Consider the following 21,141-nt stretch of genomic DNA (forward strand, 5'->3'; position numbering starts at 1 on the left):
TCACCCGCTAACAGCACCATGGGTGCATCTACACCACATGGACTGTGGTTCGAGAAGGCAGCTCTTCACCAACAGCTCACGGGCAATTAAGGATAGACAACAAATGCTGGCCTTGCCCACAATGCCCACATCCAATGAACAAATTTATTTTTAAAAATATGAAAAATTAAAAAAGGTTAATGTGCTCATGAGGTTAATGTTTCATCTGGAACGTTAATCTTTCTTCTCTTTCAGATGCTGATGCACATATTGTACTTTCCGATTTTCTTTTTAGCTGTCCCACCTGATTCAGGCAGGCGTTTTGGTTGCCCTATGACAGTCTGGAGACAGCCGCAGGAGCATCAACAGTGGTTGAAACAGGGCAACAAGTAATTGCTCACTATTTTCAGAGCACTCTTGCCCTGTTTCCAGCAGTTGAGGGCTCTCAAAGACTCTCCAAAAGACTGCTAAGGTGATACAATCCAAGACGTGGTCAGACCACTTAGTCACATGTCTAACCTGCTGGGCAACCTGGGGTTTTCTGAATTGTACAAGCAGTTTGAACTCAAAGTTTGCTCCTGGACTGAGAAGATCTCTCTCCTGTCTGCTCTCATCTCTCTCACAGAACTCCAAATCCACTGAAGACACATGAACCCCAAGAGAGAAACGTCTCCTGCAGTGAACAAGGCTCAAGGAGAATTACTGGGCCCCAATGAAAAGCAAGATCTAACTACAATCAAATACACTACAATGAGCTCGAAGAACCATAACAATAACTCTTCAGATATTGCCTCAAACCTTTCCACTTTATTTTTCTTCTGCCCTTTTCTGTCTCTATTTGCATTTGTGTATCACGTATGCATGCTAGCATGGGCGCGTCGTGTATCCAGAGGCGTCAACCGAATTAGAGTTTAAGTTTAAATTTAATAAATTTAAATCTTTCTACTTGAAACCCAAGAAAACCTGGTTGTACTAGTTTAGCTCCAAAGGGGGCTAAAAACAGTGTATTTAAAATTAAACCCTGTTACTGTAAGACCAGATGAAGGCTGAAAAGGACCCCTAGATACCTTTCTCACCTACACATAACACAAGATAAATAGTCCAGTTGAGTAATCTGCATAAACCTTGATGGTTCTCATGAATCCTTTAGCCTCCAAGTTTGCAGCTGGTCATTGTGGTACACTTCAAAGGTGACAAAATTCAGGGTGTTCTGCAAGCTGCTGAGATCCTGAGCTGTGAAATGGAGATCGGTTTTCTGACCAACAACTCTAGAATTACTTTACTGCTGTGGCTGTCAATTTGGTTACTTCAATGCTAAAAATTGGGAACAGTGGTTGAACACGACTAAGGAGGTACACGCGATATTTTTAAAGGAGTTCCCCGATTTCCTGATGTAACTTCAAAGAAAGATCTGCAGGAGTCCTGGAGAAACACTGCTAAAATTACAGAGGAAGATTGGGCAGCACTAATTGAAATTCATGTTGCAGATATCATGGTACGTTTGACATGCTGAGTGGTGCTGGCTTGTGTTCAACACTTGACGATCTTGATAGCTCAGGCATCTCTTGAATGATTTCTTCCACCTTGTTATCTATGCCTGCGAACTGCATTTTGATTCTGAGGAGGCTTTGATTTTAAGTATTAGTTGATGGACAATGTGTGTGAGAGGTAGCACTTGATTCTGCTGTTCTGCTGGTATATCTATGCACTAGCCAATGTAGAATGATACCATCCTTAGTGATGGATAACTTCTGGAGAACCAGCAATAGCTGCCAGCTTACAATATTGATGTGCGTGTAAACACTATGTTCTGTGTAGGCTGCCTCATACTGGCTTAAATGTTTTCCTTGGCTGTTAGCATGTTGATCTACAAATTTGGTGAATTCCTCAGCTCTCCAAATAATTACTTGCATCAGCATTTGGAACAGAGTAGTCAGCATGATTACAAGATCCAGAATGATGTTAATAATCACATCAGACCCATTACAACCAGCACTGCAATCTAGAAAAAATCCATTCTGTTGTTTAAAGAATATGAGGATAAAAAGGTTTGTGATTTGAAAGCACCATTCATAGAACTGCTCAGGCTGAATGTCCTTCAGAAAGAAGAGCTCAAAACACAAGAGCATATTGCCTTAAACCATTAGTAACGTTGCAAGTCAAACCAATACTATTTGACACGTGATAGCAATAAATCATCTGAATATTTCTTTAAGATGAGACTACAGTATCCTAATAATCTGAGGTAATGCTGCTGTGGAGATAAGTGCACATTGGAATCTTACTTGGCTTAACTCTCCAAAGATTTTTAGATTTTACATTTTTTTAGATTTAGAGATACAGCACTGAAACAGGCCCTTCGGCACACCGAGTCTGTGCCAACCATTAACCACCCATTGATACTTATCTTACACTAATCCCATATTCCTACCACATCCTCACCTGTCCCTATATTCCCCTACCACCTACCTATAGTAGGGGCAATTTATAATGGCCAATTTACCTATCAACCTGCAAGTCTTTTGGCTGTGGGAGGAAACCGGAGTACCTGGAGGAAACCCACGCAGACACAGGGAGAACTTGCAAACTCCACGCAGGCAGTACCCAGAATTGAACCCGGGTCGCTGGAGCTGTGAGGCTGCGGTGCTAACCACTGCGCTGCCCAGGAATTGTAACATATTGACAAACTCCCCACCCTGTTCATTAATCTAAAATGCCTCACCAGTGGCATTCAAGGCATCTCTGAGCAGCCATGTTAGGCTTAAGAAAGCACTTTGATCCAAGATTGATTCTGTAAGCTTTAATCAAATATATGTTGATAGCTTCAAGCCCATTTTAGAAGTGGAGTACATTTTCAGGGTGGTATTTGAAGGTGACATCAGAAGTGCTAGCGTTTGCATTAGTTATGAAAACAAAGACCACTTCTGATGGTTCTGGTCCCAGGGAAGAGCAGCGAATGCTTCTGCTGTCCAGACCATTATTATTTTCCACCTCACTCAACTGACAACAAAAAATAAACTGGTTATTTCTCTCATGGCTGTAGATGTAGCAATGCTGTTCACAAAATGGCAGCCACATTTACATACATAATTCAATTTATGTGAAGTGCATTAGAATACGTCTGAGAGCGGTGATAACAACTTGCACTTATATAGCACTATTTGAATAGTAAAACGTCCCAAGGTGCTTCACAGAAGCATTACAAAACAAGTAAAAGCAAGAAATGCTGGAAATACTCAGCAGATCTGGCAGCATCTGCGGAGAGAGAAGCAGAGTTAATGTGTCAGGTCAGTGACCTAGCATCAGAACTGGCAAAGGTTAGAAATGAAAACGGTTTTAAGCAAATAAAGTGGGGGTGAGGCAAGAGTTAACCAAAGAGAAGGTATTGAAAGGACAAAGTCACAGAGAATGACTGACTCTTGCTAACTTATATATAGACACCCGTCTATATGTACCAGGACACCAGACCAAACGTCATCTCGAACATTCCATATCTTATCCTTTTTCTTCAAGAATTGACAATAACTTGGCCAAAGTTTTTTTTTTTAAAAGTTGATCTCTGCAGAGCCAGTTTTTTCATTTTGCTTGATTTTTTCTTTAACTGGTGCGTGTGCACGCACATGTTATGATATTTTAGAAGGGTAGATATTTATACTTACATATTTCAATCTTTGTGTTAATAAGCTTTGCATCTTTATTGAATAAGTCTAGTTTTATAATTAATAAACAACAAAATTGTGGATTTAAGAAACCTGATAGGCAGATTTTTATTCTGAAACGAATATAAAAGAATATAATTGGCCATATTGGTAACTGGATAAACATTTAAATAGATGTTGTGACCAGTGGAACTAGAGAAAGACAGGACATCCATCAACCTCGGTCTTAACATATAACTGGGACTCAGTCCGGGATAACCCAAAGCCGACAAAGTGCAATTGTAAGTGGGGGAAAAATACTGGAAAAAGAGGAAATGGAAAACACCAGGTTTCTTGTGCATTACAGTAAAGCTTAGACAAGCTGAATGACTACTTTTGATGCAAGTGCATTTGTGCAGCAGTCTGGAATAAATTATGATTCTTTAAAGGCATTGAGTGCTGGTGAGCTGTTAAGTGTGGCAGAAAACTTGAAGTTAGATATTAGACCAAAAGCTCTGAGACCTGAAATTCTGACACTCGTGCCCAGACATCTGAAAATTAAAATGAAAGGGCAAGAGGGACGTCTAGAATCGGAAGACGATAGGCAACACTGGCACAAATTCAGCTGGAGAGGAAGAAATTAAGGCTAGAATTTCAGAAAAAGGAAAAGGAAAAAAGGGCATTTCAAAAGGGAGCAAGCAGAGCAGCAGGAGAGAGAAATGGCAAGAGAAAGAGAGAAGGAGAAAAGGGGAGGAGAAAGAAAAGAAAGAGAGAACGGGAATACCAGCTTAAAAGGCTGGAACTAAAAAAAAAGGTGACCTTGACTCGAGGGAAAATGCTGACGAGTAAGAATCTAACTCTCACCAGGGACCTAGGGGGAGCAGTTTAAATTTGTGCAAGCCCCCCCGAAGTTTGAGGAAAAGGGACATAGAGGCATTTTTCATTTCTTTTAAAAAGATAGCTTAACAGATGAGGTGGCTGAAAGAAAACTGGGCACTGCTCATGCAAAAGCAGGTTGATGGGCAGAGCTCATGAAGTTTATGTTAAGCTGTCTGAAGAGGCTTCTGCATATTATGAGATGGCAGAAAGACTATTCTTGCTGCTTATGAGTTGGTCCCTGAAGCTTACAGGCAGAAATTTCGGAAACTCCGGAGACAGCCTGGGCATACTTATATAGAATTTGAAAGGGTAAAACAAATTAGCTTTGATCGCTGAATGCAGGCACTAAAGGTAGAGGTCATATATTAGATCCTTAGGGAAATGTTTCTCCTGGAGGACTTTAAAAATTCACTCCTTCCATTCGTAAGCACCTATGTAGAGAACCAGGCAGGCAGCTGAGATGGCTAATCATTACGGCTTGTCCACAAGTCCAAACCCTTTTGGGGAAAAGGAAAGCAAGTAGCCAGGGAGGAGAAGGGATAGCTGGGATCATACCAGGATCTCCTCCTCAGGCAAGAAAGTTTGGAGGGTCGGAGTGAGGTCCGGAGGCCTCAGTGTTTCCATTGCCACTAGTGGGACACCTTCGTGCAGATTTCTGGAAGTTATGGGGTAAATCCATGGTACTTTAGATTAGATTAGATTAGAGATACAGCACTGAAACAGGCCCTTCGGCCCACCGAGTCTGTGCCGAACTTATTGCTGTACACAAGGCCAATGCAGAGAAAAGGGCCCTGACCAAGAGTACAGCAGATCAGGCTGTAGCTGTGACTGCATCTGTAAGGCCAGGTAAAAAAAAAAAAAAGAGTGCAGGTGATGTGAACAAGATACCTGAGAGCTATAGGGAATTCTTGTCAAAAGGAAAAGTAACTCGCAGGTAAACCTATAGTTATACTAAGGAATACAGGAGCCATCCAAAATCTTTTGCTGGAGAAAGACATGACTTTTCCAAAGAGCGCACATAAATGCCAAGGTATTAGTGAATGTTATCGGCAGTTAGTATATACCCGTACCTTTGTTATCGGGTGCGCCTAATGTGTGACCTAATGTCTGGAATGGTAACCATAAGAGTTGTCCATAGTTTGCCTGTAGACAGAGTTGACTTACTGCTGGGGAACAATTTGGTCGAAGCAAAGGTAGTAGCTTCTCCAGTAGTCACAGAAAGACCAAGTGAAGTCAAGGAGCCAGAGCAGTTAAAGGTAAAGGTTCCAGGAATTTTTCCTTCATGTGTAGTGACCCGAGCAATGACGAAAAAAATTGCATCGTCAGAGGTCAAATTATCTGAAACTTTCTGGGGGCGGGATTTGGATAATTTGAAGGAAATGTTCAGTAAGTCTTCTTTGATTGAGGCTCAACAAGCCGATCCAGAATTAAGTAAGGTGGCACAATCGGCTCAAAGTGAAGTTGAGGCAGAGGGAGTTCCAGAACGCTACTAAATTAAAAATGGGATTCTCATGAGGAAGTGGAGACCTCCTCACAGACGTGCGGATGAAGAATGGACGGTGGTTCACCAGATCGTGGTACAGCCCAGGTATCACCAGGAAATATTAAGGATAGTTCATGAAATTCCTATGGCAGGACATATTGGAATCCAGAAGACACAACCACATAAAAGTCGACATTTTTACTGGCCAGGTCCTCACAAGGATGTGGTGCAGTTTTGTAAAATGTGCCATATATGTGCCAGATTGTTGGAAAACCACAACCTGCAATAAAACCGGCATTTCTAATTCCCACATCAGTTTTTGGTGAACCATTAGGTAGGGTGTTAATAGACTGTGTAGAACCTTTACCAAAAACAAAAGCAGGACATCAATATATAGTCACTATTATGGATATGGCTACTCAGTTCCAAGAGACCATTCCCTTGAGAACAACTTCTGCTAAATTATTGGTAGAGAAGTTAACCCAGTTCTTCACTCGATATGGATTACTGATTGAGATCCAGTTGGATTAGGGTTCCAATTTTTTTAATTTTTCAGGCGGTAATGTGTAATAAGAACATAAGAGCTAGGAGCTGGAGTAGGCAATTCAGCCCCTCGAGCCTGCTCCGCCGTTCAATACGATCATGGCTGATCTCATCTTGGCCTCAACTCCACTTTCCTGCCCATTCTCCATAACCCTTCAACCAATTATTAATTAAAAATCTGTCTATCTCCTTCTTAAATTTACTCAATGTCCTGGCATCCACCGCACTCTGGGGTAGTGAATTCCATAGACTCACAACCCTTTGAGAGAAGTAATTTCTCCTCATCTCGGTTTTAAATCTGCTACCCCTTATCCGAAAACTATGACCTCTTGTTCCAGATTGCCCCACCAGAGGAAACATCCTCTCTACGTCTACTTTGTCAATCCTTTTAATCATCTTGTATACCTCAATTAGATCTCCTCTCATTCTTCTAAACTCTAGAGAGTAAAGGCCTAAACTGCTCAATCTCTCTTCATAAGACAAACCCCTCATCTCTGGAATCAATCCAGTGAACCTCCTCTGAACTGCCTCCAATGCAATTACATCCCTCCTCAAGTAAGGGGATCAAAACTGTACGCAATACTCCAGATGCAGCAACACTTCCCTACTTTTCTCTTCTATTCCTTGAGCAATAAATGCCAAAATTCCATTTGCCTTCCTTATAACCTGCTGCACCTATATACTAGTTTTCTGCGATTCATGCACAAGGACACCCAGATCCCTCTGCACCGAAGCACTCTGAAGTTTCTCTCCATTCAGATAATAATTTGCCTTTCTATTCTTCCGACCAAAATGGATAACCTCACACTCATCCGTGTTAAACTCCATCTGCCAAATTTTGGCCCATTCACCTAACCTATCCATATCCATTTGTAAATTTCTTATTTCTTTATTGAAACTTACTATTTCACCTATTTTAGTGCCATCTGCAAATTTGGCTATAGTACCTTCTATCCCTGCATCCAAGTCATTAATATAGATTGTAAATAGTTGGGACCCAAGGACCGAACCCTATGGCACCCCACTAGTTACATCTTGCAAACCAGAAAAGAACCAATTTATCCTGACTCTATGTTTTCTGTTGGTTAGCCAATCCTCTATCCAAGCTAATAAATTACCCCTAACCAATGTGATCTTACCTTTTGAGCAGCACCTTATCAAATGCCTTCTGGAAGTCCAGATACACTACATCTACAGGATCCCCATTATCCACTTTACTTGTTACATCTTCGAAGAACTCTAGCAAATTAGTCAAACACTATTTATACCCTTCATGAAACCATGCTGACTCTGATGGATTGCGTTTTGACTTTCTAAATATCCTGTTATTACTTCCTTAATAACGGATTCTAACAATTTCCCAACGACAGATGTTAAACTAACTGGTCTATTGTTTCCTACTTTCTGTCTCCATCTTTTTTTGAATAAGGGCGTTATATTAGCATTTTTTTCCAATCCACTGGAACCTTTCCCACATCCAGGGAATTTTGGAATATTATAACCAATGGATCCACTATCTCCGCTGCCACTTCCTTTAAGATCCTAGGATGTAGGCCATCAGGCCCTGGGGACTTGTCTGCCTTCAATCCCAATAGTTTGCTTAGTACTTTTTCCCTAGTGATAATGATCATTCTAAGTTCCTCCCTTTCTATAACTTCTGCATTACTTGTTACGATTGGGATGGTACTAGTGTCCTCCACAGTTAAAACTGAGGCAAAATACTGATTTAGTGTCTCCACCATTTTTGTGCTCCCCACAATTAACTCCCCAGTATCATCTTCTAAGGGATCAACATTCACTTTAACTACTCTCTTCCTTTTTATATACTTCTGGAAGTTTATGCTATCCATTTTAATATTTTGCGCTAGTTTTCTTTCATAATTTACTTTTGCTCTTTATTACTTTTTTAGTAACCTTTTGTTGATCTTTAAAAGTTTCCCAATCTTCCAGCCTGCCACTGGCCTTTGCAATATGGCATGTCTTAGTTTTTGTCTGTTATCCTTAACTTCCTTGCTTAGCCATGAATGTCTTTTCCCCCCTCTTACAATCTTTCTTCTTCTCTGGAATATATTTTAGTTGGGAGGAATTGAATATCTCCTTAAACATCTGCCACTGCTCATCAACTATCCTACCTTTTAGTCTTCCTGCCCAGTCCACTAGGGCCAAATCTGTCCTCATGCCTATGTAATTACCTTTGTTTGACTCCAGAACGCTAGTGTGGGACTCTAGTTTCTCACCCTCAAACTGAATTTAAAATTCTAGCATGTTATGATCACTCTTACCTAGAGGAGCCTTAACTATGAGATCATTAATTAATCCCACCTCATTACACAATACCAAATCTAGAATAGCCTGCTCCCTGCTTGGTTCCAAACATATTGCTGCAGAGAAATCTGGGTATAACACAGTGAAAGTCTTCAGGATAGCACCCAGAGGCACAAGGGGCTTCAGAACGATACCATCAGACCTTCAAAATGATGATCAGGGCATATTGTCATGAATATCCACACGACTGGGATAAAGGAATTTCTTTTGTTTGCCACCAGAGATTTTCCTTAATGAGTCTACCGGTTTTAGTCCTTTTGAATTAGTTTATGGAGATGAGGCAAGAGGTCCTCTGAAAGTAATTCACGAAAAGTTTTTAGAACAGAGGGTCGAATCTTCCATGTTAGATTATGTATCCAAGTTCCAGAAGCGGCTCACAAGAGCCTGCAAATTGGCTCCGGAACACCTTAAAGCTTCCCAAATAACCATGAAGAAACTGGAAGACAAGCATGCCAAGAGCCGTACACTTCAACCAGGGGATGATGTGTTAGTATTACTGCCTTTACAGGGAAAATATGGTTCACTGGTCCATAGGGAGCAGTCAAAAGGATTGGTGAAGTAAATTATTTGATTGACAACCCAAATCGCCAGAACAAGAATCAGCTGTATCGCATCAAAATGCTGAAAAAATATCACCACCAGGAGGAGGATAAGGTATGTCAGAGAGTAAGTAAGTACAGGTGAAGGACGAAAGGGATAGTGAAGATGAGGCAGAAGGAGGCCTAGACAATTACTAAATTGAACCTCCTTCTATCTGGTTAGTTAAGACTGAATGTTAGGGAGATTGAACACTATACTTTTATATTTAGATGCAAAAACATGAGGAGACCTAACAAGGCTATTTGCAGCATTTTTTTTTTTTTTTTATAAAAAGAGTCTGTAGGGACAAACCCGGATGTACAACCTTTGCCATACATGGTGCGGATGTAGGAGAATCCTCTCCTATAAAACAGCATCCATATCACTTAGGTCCAGACAAACAGGCCCAGGTGAAAGCAGAAATCCAATACATGTTGGAAACCACCCAACTGAACCTAGTCAAACAGCTGGAGTTCCCCAGTCATATTAATGCCTAAGCCTGATGGTTCAACTAGATTGTGCATATCCTATAGAAGGGTTAATGCAGTAACTAAGGCAGACTCCTACCCAATACCTCCCTTGGAAGACTCTATCGACAGAGTTAGCAGTGCCACGTTTTTTTTTACCAAAATAGATTTATTAAAGGGATACTGGCAGGCTCCTATAGCACACCGAGCTAAAGAAATATCGGCATTTGTCACACTAGACGGTCTTTTTCAATGCCGAGTGATGCCATTTTAGCTTAAAAATGCCCCTGCAACTTTCCAGAGACTAATGAACCAATTGGTAGCCAGTGTTCTTAACTGTGTGGTTTACCTTGTTGATGTGCTGGTATACAGTGACACTTGGAGCAACTAGAAGCTCAGTTTAGAAAATTACAGTCGGCTGATTTGGTGATATACCTCACCAAAAGTGATATTGCAAAAGCCTGGGTAACCTACCGAGGGAATTTCATGAGGCAAGGACAAGTGTTGCCAAGAACAACAAGAGTACAAGCATTGGTAGAGTTCCCTGCCCCCAAGACTAAACAAGAAATCTTCAGGCTTTTGGGGATGTGTGGTTTCTACCGCAAGTTTGTACCAAATTTCAGCACTATAACTGCTCCACTGACGGCTTTCTTTTGTAGCAAATCTAAGGTAGTGTGGTCAGGGGAGTACCAAGAATCTTTTGAGGCTGAAATTTTAAAGATTATCCACATTCTGGAGAAAAACAATGTAACTGTTTATACTTTGTCTAGAATTTAACTTTGCTTTGAGTTATCGGAGTACAAAGATGGTACAGGACATTACTGTATTAGTTACAGGTAAAGAGTGAACGAGAATGAGTGTATGAACGTGTTCTAATTTTATTTTGTTTTTTTGTCCACACTTTATCATGAAAAGCATTTAAAAATGTGTTTGATTCCTCAGAGAGTGGAGATGCCATGATGGTGCTTCCATTATTTTTTTTTTGAGGAATCGTGTGTAAAAGACTGTGGAAAATACCGGAGATAATGCCTGGACTTGACTTTTTTTTTTAAAAAAAAAGGATCACTGGCAGGACACTTGGGACTTGGTTTAAAAAAAAAACTTAACGGAAGTCACACGTCTTAATCTAAATAAACAGCAAGAAGCTTTTGGACTATGGAACTCTTTGGACTTAGACAAGTCACATGTTTGGATTTATGGCTGTCAGGAACTTCAGTTTTGTTTTTGGATATTGTTTGAAGTTCAGTTGGAGTTGCAGCCTATCCAACCCATTCTGTTCCACCTCTTTTATACACCCTGAGAATCCAGTGTGACAGCTGGAGAAACAGATGCATCATTTCCCCTGAGAAGCTGCTAGAAGACTTCCTCCCGGCATCTCCTGAACAAACTGCTTCTAAAAAAGATCCCAGTGACAACCGCATGTGTCCAATGACACCCATCTACGTGTAGCAGGAGGCCAGACCAAACGTCATCTGGCACATTCCATATCATCCTTTTTCTTCCAGAATTGACAATAATTTGGCCAAAGTATTTTTTTTTTTAAGTTGATATCTTCAGAGCCAGTTTTCTAATTTTTCTTAATTTTTTTCTTTAACCAGTCTGTGTGCGTATGTGTTAGGATATTTTAGAAGGGTATTTATACTTCCATATAATCAAATTGCATGTTAGTAAGCTTTGCATCTTTATTGAAGAAGTTTTGTTTTATAATAAATCAACAATTTTGTTGTTTATTAAAGAAACCTGGTTGGTGGATTTTTATTCTGAAACGAATATAAAATATGTAATTGGCCGTACCGGCAGCTGGGTAAAACATACTTGACCTCGTCCTCACCAATCTGCCTGCCACAGATGCATCTGTCCATGACTGTATTGGTAGGAGTGACCACCACACAGTCCTTGTGGAGACGAAGTCCCATCTTCATACTGAAAAGACCCTCCATCGTGTTGTGTGGCACTTACACTGTGCTAAATGGGATCGATTTCAAAACAGATCTAGCAACTCAAAACTGGGCATCCATGAGGCACTGTGGGCCATTAGCAGCAACAGAATTGTATTCAACCACAATCTGTAACCTAATGGACCGGCATATACTCCACCCTAACATTACCATCAAGCCGGGGGGAACAACCCAGGTTCAAAGAAGAGTGCAGGAGGGCATACCAGGAGCAGCACCAGGCATACCTCAAACTGAGGCATCAACCTGGTGAAGCAACAACAGAGGACTACTTGCGTGCCAAACAGCATAAGCAGCATGCGATAGATAGAGCTAAGGAATCCCACAACCAACGGATCAGATCTGAGCTCTGCAGTCTTGTCACATCCAGTCGTGAATGGTGGTGGACAATTAAACAACTAACAGGAGGAGGTGGCTCCACAAATATCCCCATCATCAATAATGGGGGAGCCCAGCACATCAGTGCAAAAAATAAGGCTGAAGCATTTGCATCCATCTTCAGCCAGAAGTGCCGAGTTGAAGATCCATCTCGGCCTCCTCCTGAACTCCCCAGCATCACAGATGCCAGACTTCAGCCAATTCGATTCACTGCACGTGATATCAAGAAATGACTGAATGCACTGGATAGTGCAAAGGCTATGGGCTCCGATAACATTCCGGCAATAGTACTGAAGACCTGTGCTCCAGAAACAGCCGCGATCCGAAGCAAGCTGTGCCAGTACAGCCACAACACGGACATCTACCCTGCAATGTGGAAAATTGCCCAGGTATGTCCTGTACACAAAAAGCAGGACAAATCCAACCCAGCCAATTACCGCCCCATCGTCAGTAAAGTGATGCAAGGTGTCATCAACAGTGCCATCAACCAGCATGTGCTTAGCAATAACCTGCTCAGTGATGCTCAGTTCGGGTTCCGCCAGGGCCACTCAGCTCCTGACCTCATTACAGCCTTGGTTCAAACATGGACAAAAGAGCTGAAATCAAGAGGTGAGGTGAGAGTGATTGCCCTTGACATCAAGGCAGCATTTGACCGAGTATGGCATTAAGGAGCCCTAGCAAAACAATGTCAATGGGAATCAGGGGTAAAACTCTCCGCTGGTTGGAGTCATACTTAGTGCAAAGGAAAATGGTTGTGGTTGTTGGAGGTCAATCATTTCAATCCCAGGACATCATTGCAGGAATTCCTCAGGGTAGTGTCCTGGGCCCAACCAACTTCAGCTCCTTCATCAATGACCTTCCTTCAAACAGAAGGTCAGAAGTGGGGATGTTCGCTGATGATTGCACAAAGTTCAGCACCGCTCGCTTGATTGGCACACCATCCACATTCACTTCCTCCACCACCGACATGCAGTGGCAGCAGTGTGTACCATCTACAAGAAGCACTGCAGCAATGCACCAAGGCTACTCAGACAGCACCATCCAAATCCACGGGCAGCTGATACAAGGGAACACCACCACCTGCAAGTTCCCCTCCAAGCCACACACCATCCTGACTTGGAACTATATCGCTGCTCCTTCACTGTCACTGGGTCAAAATCCTGAAACTCCCTTCCTAACAGTACTGTGGGTGTACCTACCCCACATGGACTGCAGCGGTTCAAGAATGCAGCTCACCACCACCTTCTCGAGGGCAATTAGGGATGGGCAATAAATGCTGGCCTGGCCAGCGATGCCCACATCACCGTAAAAACAAATTTTTTAAAATGTATGTTGTAACCAATGGAGTGGTGTAACTAGAGAACGACAGTGCATTTTTCCCAACCTCGGTCGGAACACGATTTAGAGACAGTGGAGGGGTCGAGAGAGGTGGTGATGAGGTAGAGCGGGAAGTCATCAGTGTACATGTAGAAATTTTGTATGTTGTCACTGAGGGGTAGCTTACTAATTGTACCTAATCAATGTGAATACTCTTCATTCTAACTGGGTGCAATCCTTTTTCGTTTCACATCGCTACCTGAGCGTCAATGAACCAAACTTCAGACACACGACTGTTAAATGTTACAGGGTACAGAATTTTCCATAAATAGCAATGAGATAAGTGGCCAGATAATCTGTTTGTTCATGATGTTGGTTGAGGGAAGCATGTTTGCTAGGAAACTAAAATCTCTCTTGCTTTTTTTTTTTAAATAGGGTTATGGGACTTTTTAAACATCCACTGCATCTCAGCTGCACATCAGCACCCTGATACTGCAGCACTTCCACTGAAACGTCAGCCTGGATTGTGTGTTCAAATCTATGGATTTGGTCTTGAATCCACAATCCCACGACTCAAGCAGGAATACAACCTGTGAGCCAAGGCTGATTCAACGGTGCGTATGTTAGAATAATATTTGCTTGGTTTTAGTTGCAAAAACCTGTCGCTAATGGCACTCCCTTCTTTGTTTCATACTGTAGCCCAGGTAGCACTAGAATCTCTCCTATAATTAAGCCACAATGATAAATGGACCATTCCCTAATCTTACTGATATTCTCTGTTTCCTTGTGCTGTACAGTTAAAACACAAGGCATAATGAGGCTGCAGTATATACAGTATATGGGAGGTGCCACAGCAACTCATCAAGGTTACTTACACAGGATCTCCCTCCTGTGCAACTTTTGCCACTAAGACGCGAATAGCAATAGCGTGGAAACATCATGACCTCCAAGCCACACATCATTCTGAATTGGGCATTTATCACTGTTGCTTTATTGTTGTGGGACAAAAATCCAGAAATTTGCTGCCTAATGCTGTTATTGTAACACCATGAACACAGGTCTGCAATGATTCAAGAAGGTCCAGCAACATCGACTCAGAGCAACTAGGAATGGGTAGAAAATGTCACCTTGCCATCATCACCCACATCCCAGGAACTATTTTTTCAAAAATAAAATTACTGAAAAGTAGGGCTTATGTGAACATAATCTAGTTATCCACTTGTTAACTGGGTCCCTGCCAGATCAGACCTAATAGATAATGACACAGGATGTACGATTGCAGCAACCCAGTATCACAGTGTTCTCCTTTCCCAGTCACCCCCACCACCCTAGCCAAAAAAGTCTTGAAATTCAATGATTACTTTTGACTTGAAAAATTGGCCAAAACATAGAAAATGCTAGAAATTTGGTGGGTAGCAAACAAAACAAACTGTCTGGTTATCATGTTACTCTGTGCATAAGGGATCCCAGCTGTGCAGCATGCTTCATGAGTTGTGCAGATATCTTATAGAAAACATGGTTACATATACAGTAATAACTGCTGAATGAAGAATTGTATCATTGTACCATGGGTTGTTGATTTGAAAATTTGTGAGCCAATTAATTAATAGTAATGTATTTCATCTCTTCACTTCTTAACTGACTCTCAGTTTATTACTGAGACACTATATGAGTGTCTTTTTTAGAACTAGAAGAGGAAGATAGGTGATCTTAAAGAAGCTTAAAAAAAACAAGGGGGGCCTTGCCTGCTTTACATGGCTCAATGCAAAACCATTAAGGGGAGCCAGCCCTAGCTGCTGGTCATACAGGTTGGCTAGTTTATCTGCTTATTTATTTCCTTTTTTCTAGTGAAAGAGAGACAGCTGATTCAGTTTTTCCTGCTAAGTATATCCTCTCAGTTTTGGTATCGTCCTCGTGAACTTTTTTTTGCAAGTTGGAGACCAGAGTGCTTTAACACTAGAGATCATAAATAGAAGATAGTCACTAATAAATTTAATAGGAAATTCAGGAGAAATTTCTTTACCTAGAGAGAATTGGAACATGTAACTCTATCACAAGTAGTAGTTAAGGCAAATAGCATAGATGCATTTAAGAGGAAGCAAGATAAATGCAAGGAAGAAAGGAATAGAAGGATATGGTGATAGGGTTAGAGGAATTCGGGCAGGAGGAAGCTCATGTGGAGCATAAATGCCAGCATAGACCTGTTGGGCCAAATGGACAGTTTCTGTCTGAACACTCGACGTAACATTATAAATGACAAGCACTACTGTAAGTAATGTGCCAAGCTCCTTTAAGTCTCCCCTCTTCACTATTCCTTAGTGGAAATGACAGCTAAGTCCCACAGTTCTAGGCCTCTGCCAATGCTGCTTTGCAATTTATCACAAGGTGATGCACAAAAGCAGCTGCGACAACTTTGCTATTAATTCTCCTACCCGCCCCTTGTTGGCAACTTTCTCTCATTTGTCACCCTAGTCACAATCATAGGAAGATCAGAAATTACAAGATTTCCCTTTTTTCTGCTTTCCCCTCCACTTCGAATGGTGAAGCAAATACCAACACATTCCTGGCTGGTCTTCCACATTCTCCTCTCTGTAAACCTGAGGTCATCCAAAACTCTGTCTATCTCTTAATTAACACCAAGTCACATTCCCCATTATCCCTATGCTCGCTGACCTACATTGGCTCCCGGTCAAGCAACGCCTTGATTTGAAAATTCTCAACCTTGTTTTCAAATCCCTCCCTGGTCTCGCCCCTCCCTATCTCTGTAATCTCCTCCAACCCCACAACCCTCTTAGATATTTTCACTCCTCCATTTCTTGTGCATCCCTGATTATAATCACTCCACTGTTGGTGGCTGCATCTTCAGTTGCCTAGGCGCCAAGCTCTGGAATACCCTCCCTACACCTTGTCACCTGTCCACCTCGCTTTCCTCCTCAAAGATACTCCTCAAAGCCTAGCTCTTTGACCAAACTTTTGGTCATCTAACCTAATATCTCCTTTTGTTGCTCTGTGTCATACTTGTTTTATAATGCTCCTGTGAAGCACCTTAGGACATTTTATTACATTAAAAGGTGCTATATAAATGCAAGTTGTTGTTGAAGCAAACTCCTAAAAAAAAATTAACATTGCATTAATTCTCTCAAAAAATGAGCTTGGCACCTATATGAATTAGAATTGGATTTGATGATTAAAAGGTGTAAGTACAAAGACCACGTGATCCTCAGAAGTAGATATTGCCTGCGTTGTTGTGACCACTGAAAAGTTTTCTGTAGAAAGCGACACTCAGGATTGAGTAAACAGCTCTGTAATGATCAGCAGATATCTGGGATGTGGTGTTCATTAGGTTGTGTGGTTTTACAGCCAGATTCGCCCCAAATCAGCCAAACCATCAGATAAGATTGAGGAATTTCAAGTGCACATTACGCTAGCACAAACTGAGTTTCAGTGATCTTTCCTGCTAGTTTAAAAATACACCACACCAGTAGCCAAGCTGCCCACAACTGCCCACATCCCCAGATTGAATTAATCAGCATCGCGAGTTTCTATTACGCCTGTTTGCAGGCCTTTGAGGAGGCTTTTTAAATTAAATTGCATTTTGTTTTTGGTGCAAGGACACCAATAAGCATGTTTTAAAATCTTTTAAATATGCATTTTTAATTTACTAAGAAACTGACTACTGTACACTAATGTAGCTACATTCTCAAATGCTACCCAATTGCACTGGTTCATGGAAGGTTTAATGTTCAGTGATATGCAAATGAGTTTGAGCAGAAATTTGAGCGACAAGAAACATTTCTTAAACCAACCAGAATTTGTACCTGGATCACTGATTGCACCCAAAGCAGAAATCTTGGACTTCAGTTCTGCTGAATTACTTTTGGGGTAATGGAAGTTTACATAATTATGATAAAGGTCATTTTAGAGTGGATTGTAGGCTGAATCGAAAGCTAGATGCACTGCCATACATGTAAATACAACCTTGGCCTTTAAGTGTATAAAGAAAATCATTAACGGTTTTTAAAATTAATTTTAAACACAGCACAAGACATTGGCCAGAATTTTACTTGGGCAGGAGGCTCCGCCCACTGGCCGTAAAGTCAGTGGCGAGCCCACCTCCGCTGGGCCTGGGGAGCCACGCCAGGATTTTTTGCTCCCCAGGCCCTTAACTGGTCTTGGGTGGGACATCCACTGCATTGAGACAGGAAGTCCTGCCTAATGGAGCTGCCGGCAACTCTTAGTCCCAGCAGCGCCAATGGGAGCAGTGGCCACTGCTGGTACTACATCCAACCATTGGAAGCAAGAGGAAGGATGGCCCCGGAACTCAGGTAGGTTTTTCGGGCCTCACCGGGGACAATCGGCCAAGCCCCAGGGAGGCAAAGGGGGATTGACTGGGGAAGTGGGGAGGGATAAAAGCGTTCTGCATTGGAGGCAGTTGGGGCTTCACGGACGACCCTCCGGGGTGCCCGATCAGGAGTGACCCCCCAGCCCGCAAGAAGGCTGCCTGCTTTTACCAGGCAGGGTTCTTGCGGCCTTTGCCGTCCAGCCGCCACGGGTAAAATACCAGTGGCGACGGAAGGAAACCCTTAAGCGGCAGTTAATTGGCCACTTAAGGGCCTTGATTGGCCTGGGGTGGGTGGATCGTTTCTTGCCACCCCACATAAAATTGCAGCAGAGACAGGAAGGCATCGGGAATGGCCCCCACCTCCCACTCAATTTTTTGGCTCAGCCCAACCCACCCAACCCGCTCCCGCCACCAGCCTGCTAGCTGGGGAGGGGTGGGGGTAAAATTCCAGCCATTACCTTTAATCAGAAATGCCAAAGGAAATCAAAATTAAAAGATTAAGTAGAACTTTATTAATAATGGAAAAAATAAAACTTTTGCAAATTTTAAAGTTAAAGTACCAAATACCTGCTTCTACATTTTCACATGCTCTTAGGCCAAGTCCAACTCCAAGTCCAATTAGTAAAATTAACAAGAACAAAAGCAGCACCTGTGCAGAAGGAAATAGATGTTATAAATTTGTACATATCCATTCATTTGTAGCCATTTCATTTTTACTATATTTTAGGATAAAGAACGATGTGCTCACTGGAAGCACCATGACCCATTATACAATAGGGATCATTTTTACCTTCAGTACAATGAAAATGTATCAGGTGCTATAATGTGTCGAAATCCACTCCACCAGTTTGCTGCCCAATCAGTGAAGGTCAAAACTACACCCAATATTTGCTTAACTTTCCTTTTGTTGGAGACAAGAGATGATCAGAATTTCCCACATTATTATTGTACTCCAAGAAGTAGACTGATTATAGCTCCACTCTATCTGAAATGTCCATATCAGTTTACTGCATGTCTCCATGTCTCTATTTGTATATTTGTACTCGATCTGGTTAGTCTGTCTCTACAAAGTACAGGTGTTTATTTTCCTGTTTTTGTTTTTTTTTTAAACTACACTTGCTACATGTCTGAACACTTGGGATTGTTTCTTTAGGTTTCCCAGAAAGTAATTTATTCATGGAACTCGCTCCATCGCAACTCATTGACTCCCTGGTTTACCACAAACCTCACGTATGAGAGTTCATTCAACACAATAACAGTAAACAATTGGCTCCCTGCTCTATTTATTTGAAAAAAGTAAACATATACTTTCAGATGGAGTATTCTTCCTTGGTTGTTAAAAATTCTCCAACTTCACTGTTCACTTTCACCTGTTGTACCCAATGTAAATGTGTTATACATTTACAGCTTCATTCCCAAAGTAAGGAGGGTTGAAATCTTAAGATTCTGCTTTTATCTGTTATTGTTGTAGCAAACATATAAATTACCCAAATTTGCTTTGTTTCCTTAATGTTCCATGCTGGGCTTTCAAATAGGGGCTTGTACTTTAGTCATTTCTTCTTTTCAGTGTTATGACCAGGTGAGAAAAAGGTCTAGGGTTCCCTTTCAGCCTTCACCTGGTCTTACTGTAACAGGGTTTAATTTTAAACACTGTTTTTAGTTGTCCCTTGGTGAATCCTTGTTCACCGCTTTCCAATTATAAAGCAAAGAAACCAGCACAAACAGGCCTTCTTGGGTTTAAAGAAAAGTGAAATTTTATTAAACTTAAACTCTAATTCAGTTATCGCCTACAGATACATGACGCACCACACCAGCATGCATAAGCGATACACACATGTAAATACAGACAGAAAAGAGCAGAAGGAATAAAGTGGAAAAGTTTGAGGCAATATTTGAAGAGTTTTTGTTACAGGTCTTTGAGCTCACTATAGAGTCCTTGATTGTAGGTAGACCTTGCTTTTTTGTTGGGGCCCAGTATTCTTCTTAAACCTTGTTCGCTGTAGGAGACTTTTCTCTCTTGGGGTTCATGTGTCTTCAGTGGATTCAGAGGCTTGTGAGAAAGAGATGGGAGCAGACAGGAGAGATCTTCACAGTCCAGGAGCAAACAGACTTTCTGCCCCAACGGTTTGTACAAATTCAAACAACTCAGGTTGCCCAGCAGGTTAGTTATGTGACTAGCTGGTCTGACCATGTCCGTTTGTGCATTTCAACCTGGAATGCCAGCTCCCCCACCTTCAATGTCTGGTGATCAAAAGTCCAGTGTGGGTTCAAAGTCAGGGAATGGCTGCTTTGTCCTTCCAAACACGGTCTGTTAATATGCAAATATATTTTCCAGCCACGGCTGATCTGTTTAACAGGTCCTTTCTTAACTCTAGTAACAATTTAAAATCAATATTCATGACAAAATTAATATGCCTCATTCTTGGCAGGTGGGACCTAGCATGACATCAGTTTCAGTTGTTTTTTTTAAAATATAATTTTGTTTTTATTTTTTCAGGCACCATGTAATGAGAGTCATCTGTTTACACTAGACTGCGTGTCTCTTATGTCTGAAAGTTTCTAACAAATACTGTTCTTGGATAATCTATTTAGCCATTAATCTGCACACAGCATTCCCAGAAGATTTAAACTCTAGTCTCTATTGTATAAAATTGTTACACCAAAGATATACACATTTAACTTTCGAATAGTTTAATTAGTCAGCAAAAAGCTTGAAACATGAAATGAGAACTGCCTGTTTATGCAAGGCACGTCATTAACCATTTTTTGAATTCATTTTGTTTAAATATTAGCCAACATGCTCAAGAATCTGATTCTGATGGTTGTCAGGAGAATAGAAAACCCAAAAAGAAACTATACTGGAATTGTCGCAGGGGACACTAAATAGTTTTTCAAACTTGCCATCGATTACTGACAAAAATAAAAAATAGTTACAAATTAGATTCTGTTTTAAGGGTTTATTTTTCTATATTATCAAATTACATTTATTGGTTGCACTTTTGTGTGTGAGCCCTGGCTATGAATGCAGGCAAGCCATTTCACCAGGGAAGGGAAACAATTCAAGGACATTGCAGCCGAGGCATACCCTTGTCTTGCCCAACATGCAACCTCCCTAACACAGAATCAAAGCCAGCAATGGTGTCGCCACTGTCACCTTGGCTGAAATCAACTAGCTCAACACGGAAGCTGATACATTTCTAGTTTGTACAGATCTGCTTTTCATTGGCTAAACTCACCAAGCTATTGAGTGAGCAAT

The 21,141-nt window shown here is 41.4% G+C and overlaps 1 protein-coding gene across 2 annotated transcripts in view; it reads right to left on the reverse strand.

Annotated features, from left to right (window-relative positions):
* LOC137358739 (venom phosphodiesterase 2-like) overlaps positions 1-21,141 on the reverse strand; it is a 194,012-nt gene that overhangs the window by 146,839 nt on the left and 26,032 nt on the right. For both annotated transcript variants that reach the window (XM_068025035.1, XM_068025024.1), the window contains exon 2: positions 18,453-18,534. In XM_068025035.1, the coding sequence (XP_067881136.1) occupies positions 18,453-18,534 (82 nt within the window). The remainder of the gene's footprint in view (positions 1-18,452; positions 18,535-21,141) is intronic.

This window comes from Heterodontus francisci, chromosome 3, assembly GCF_036365525.1.
Source record: "Heterodontus francisci isolate sHetFra1 chromosome 3, sHetFra1.hap1, whole genome shotgun sequence".
Classification (NCBI taxonomy): Eukaryota; Metazoa; Chordata; class Chondrichthyes; order Heterodontiformes; family Heterodontidae; genus Heterodontus; species Heterodontus francisci.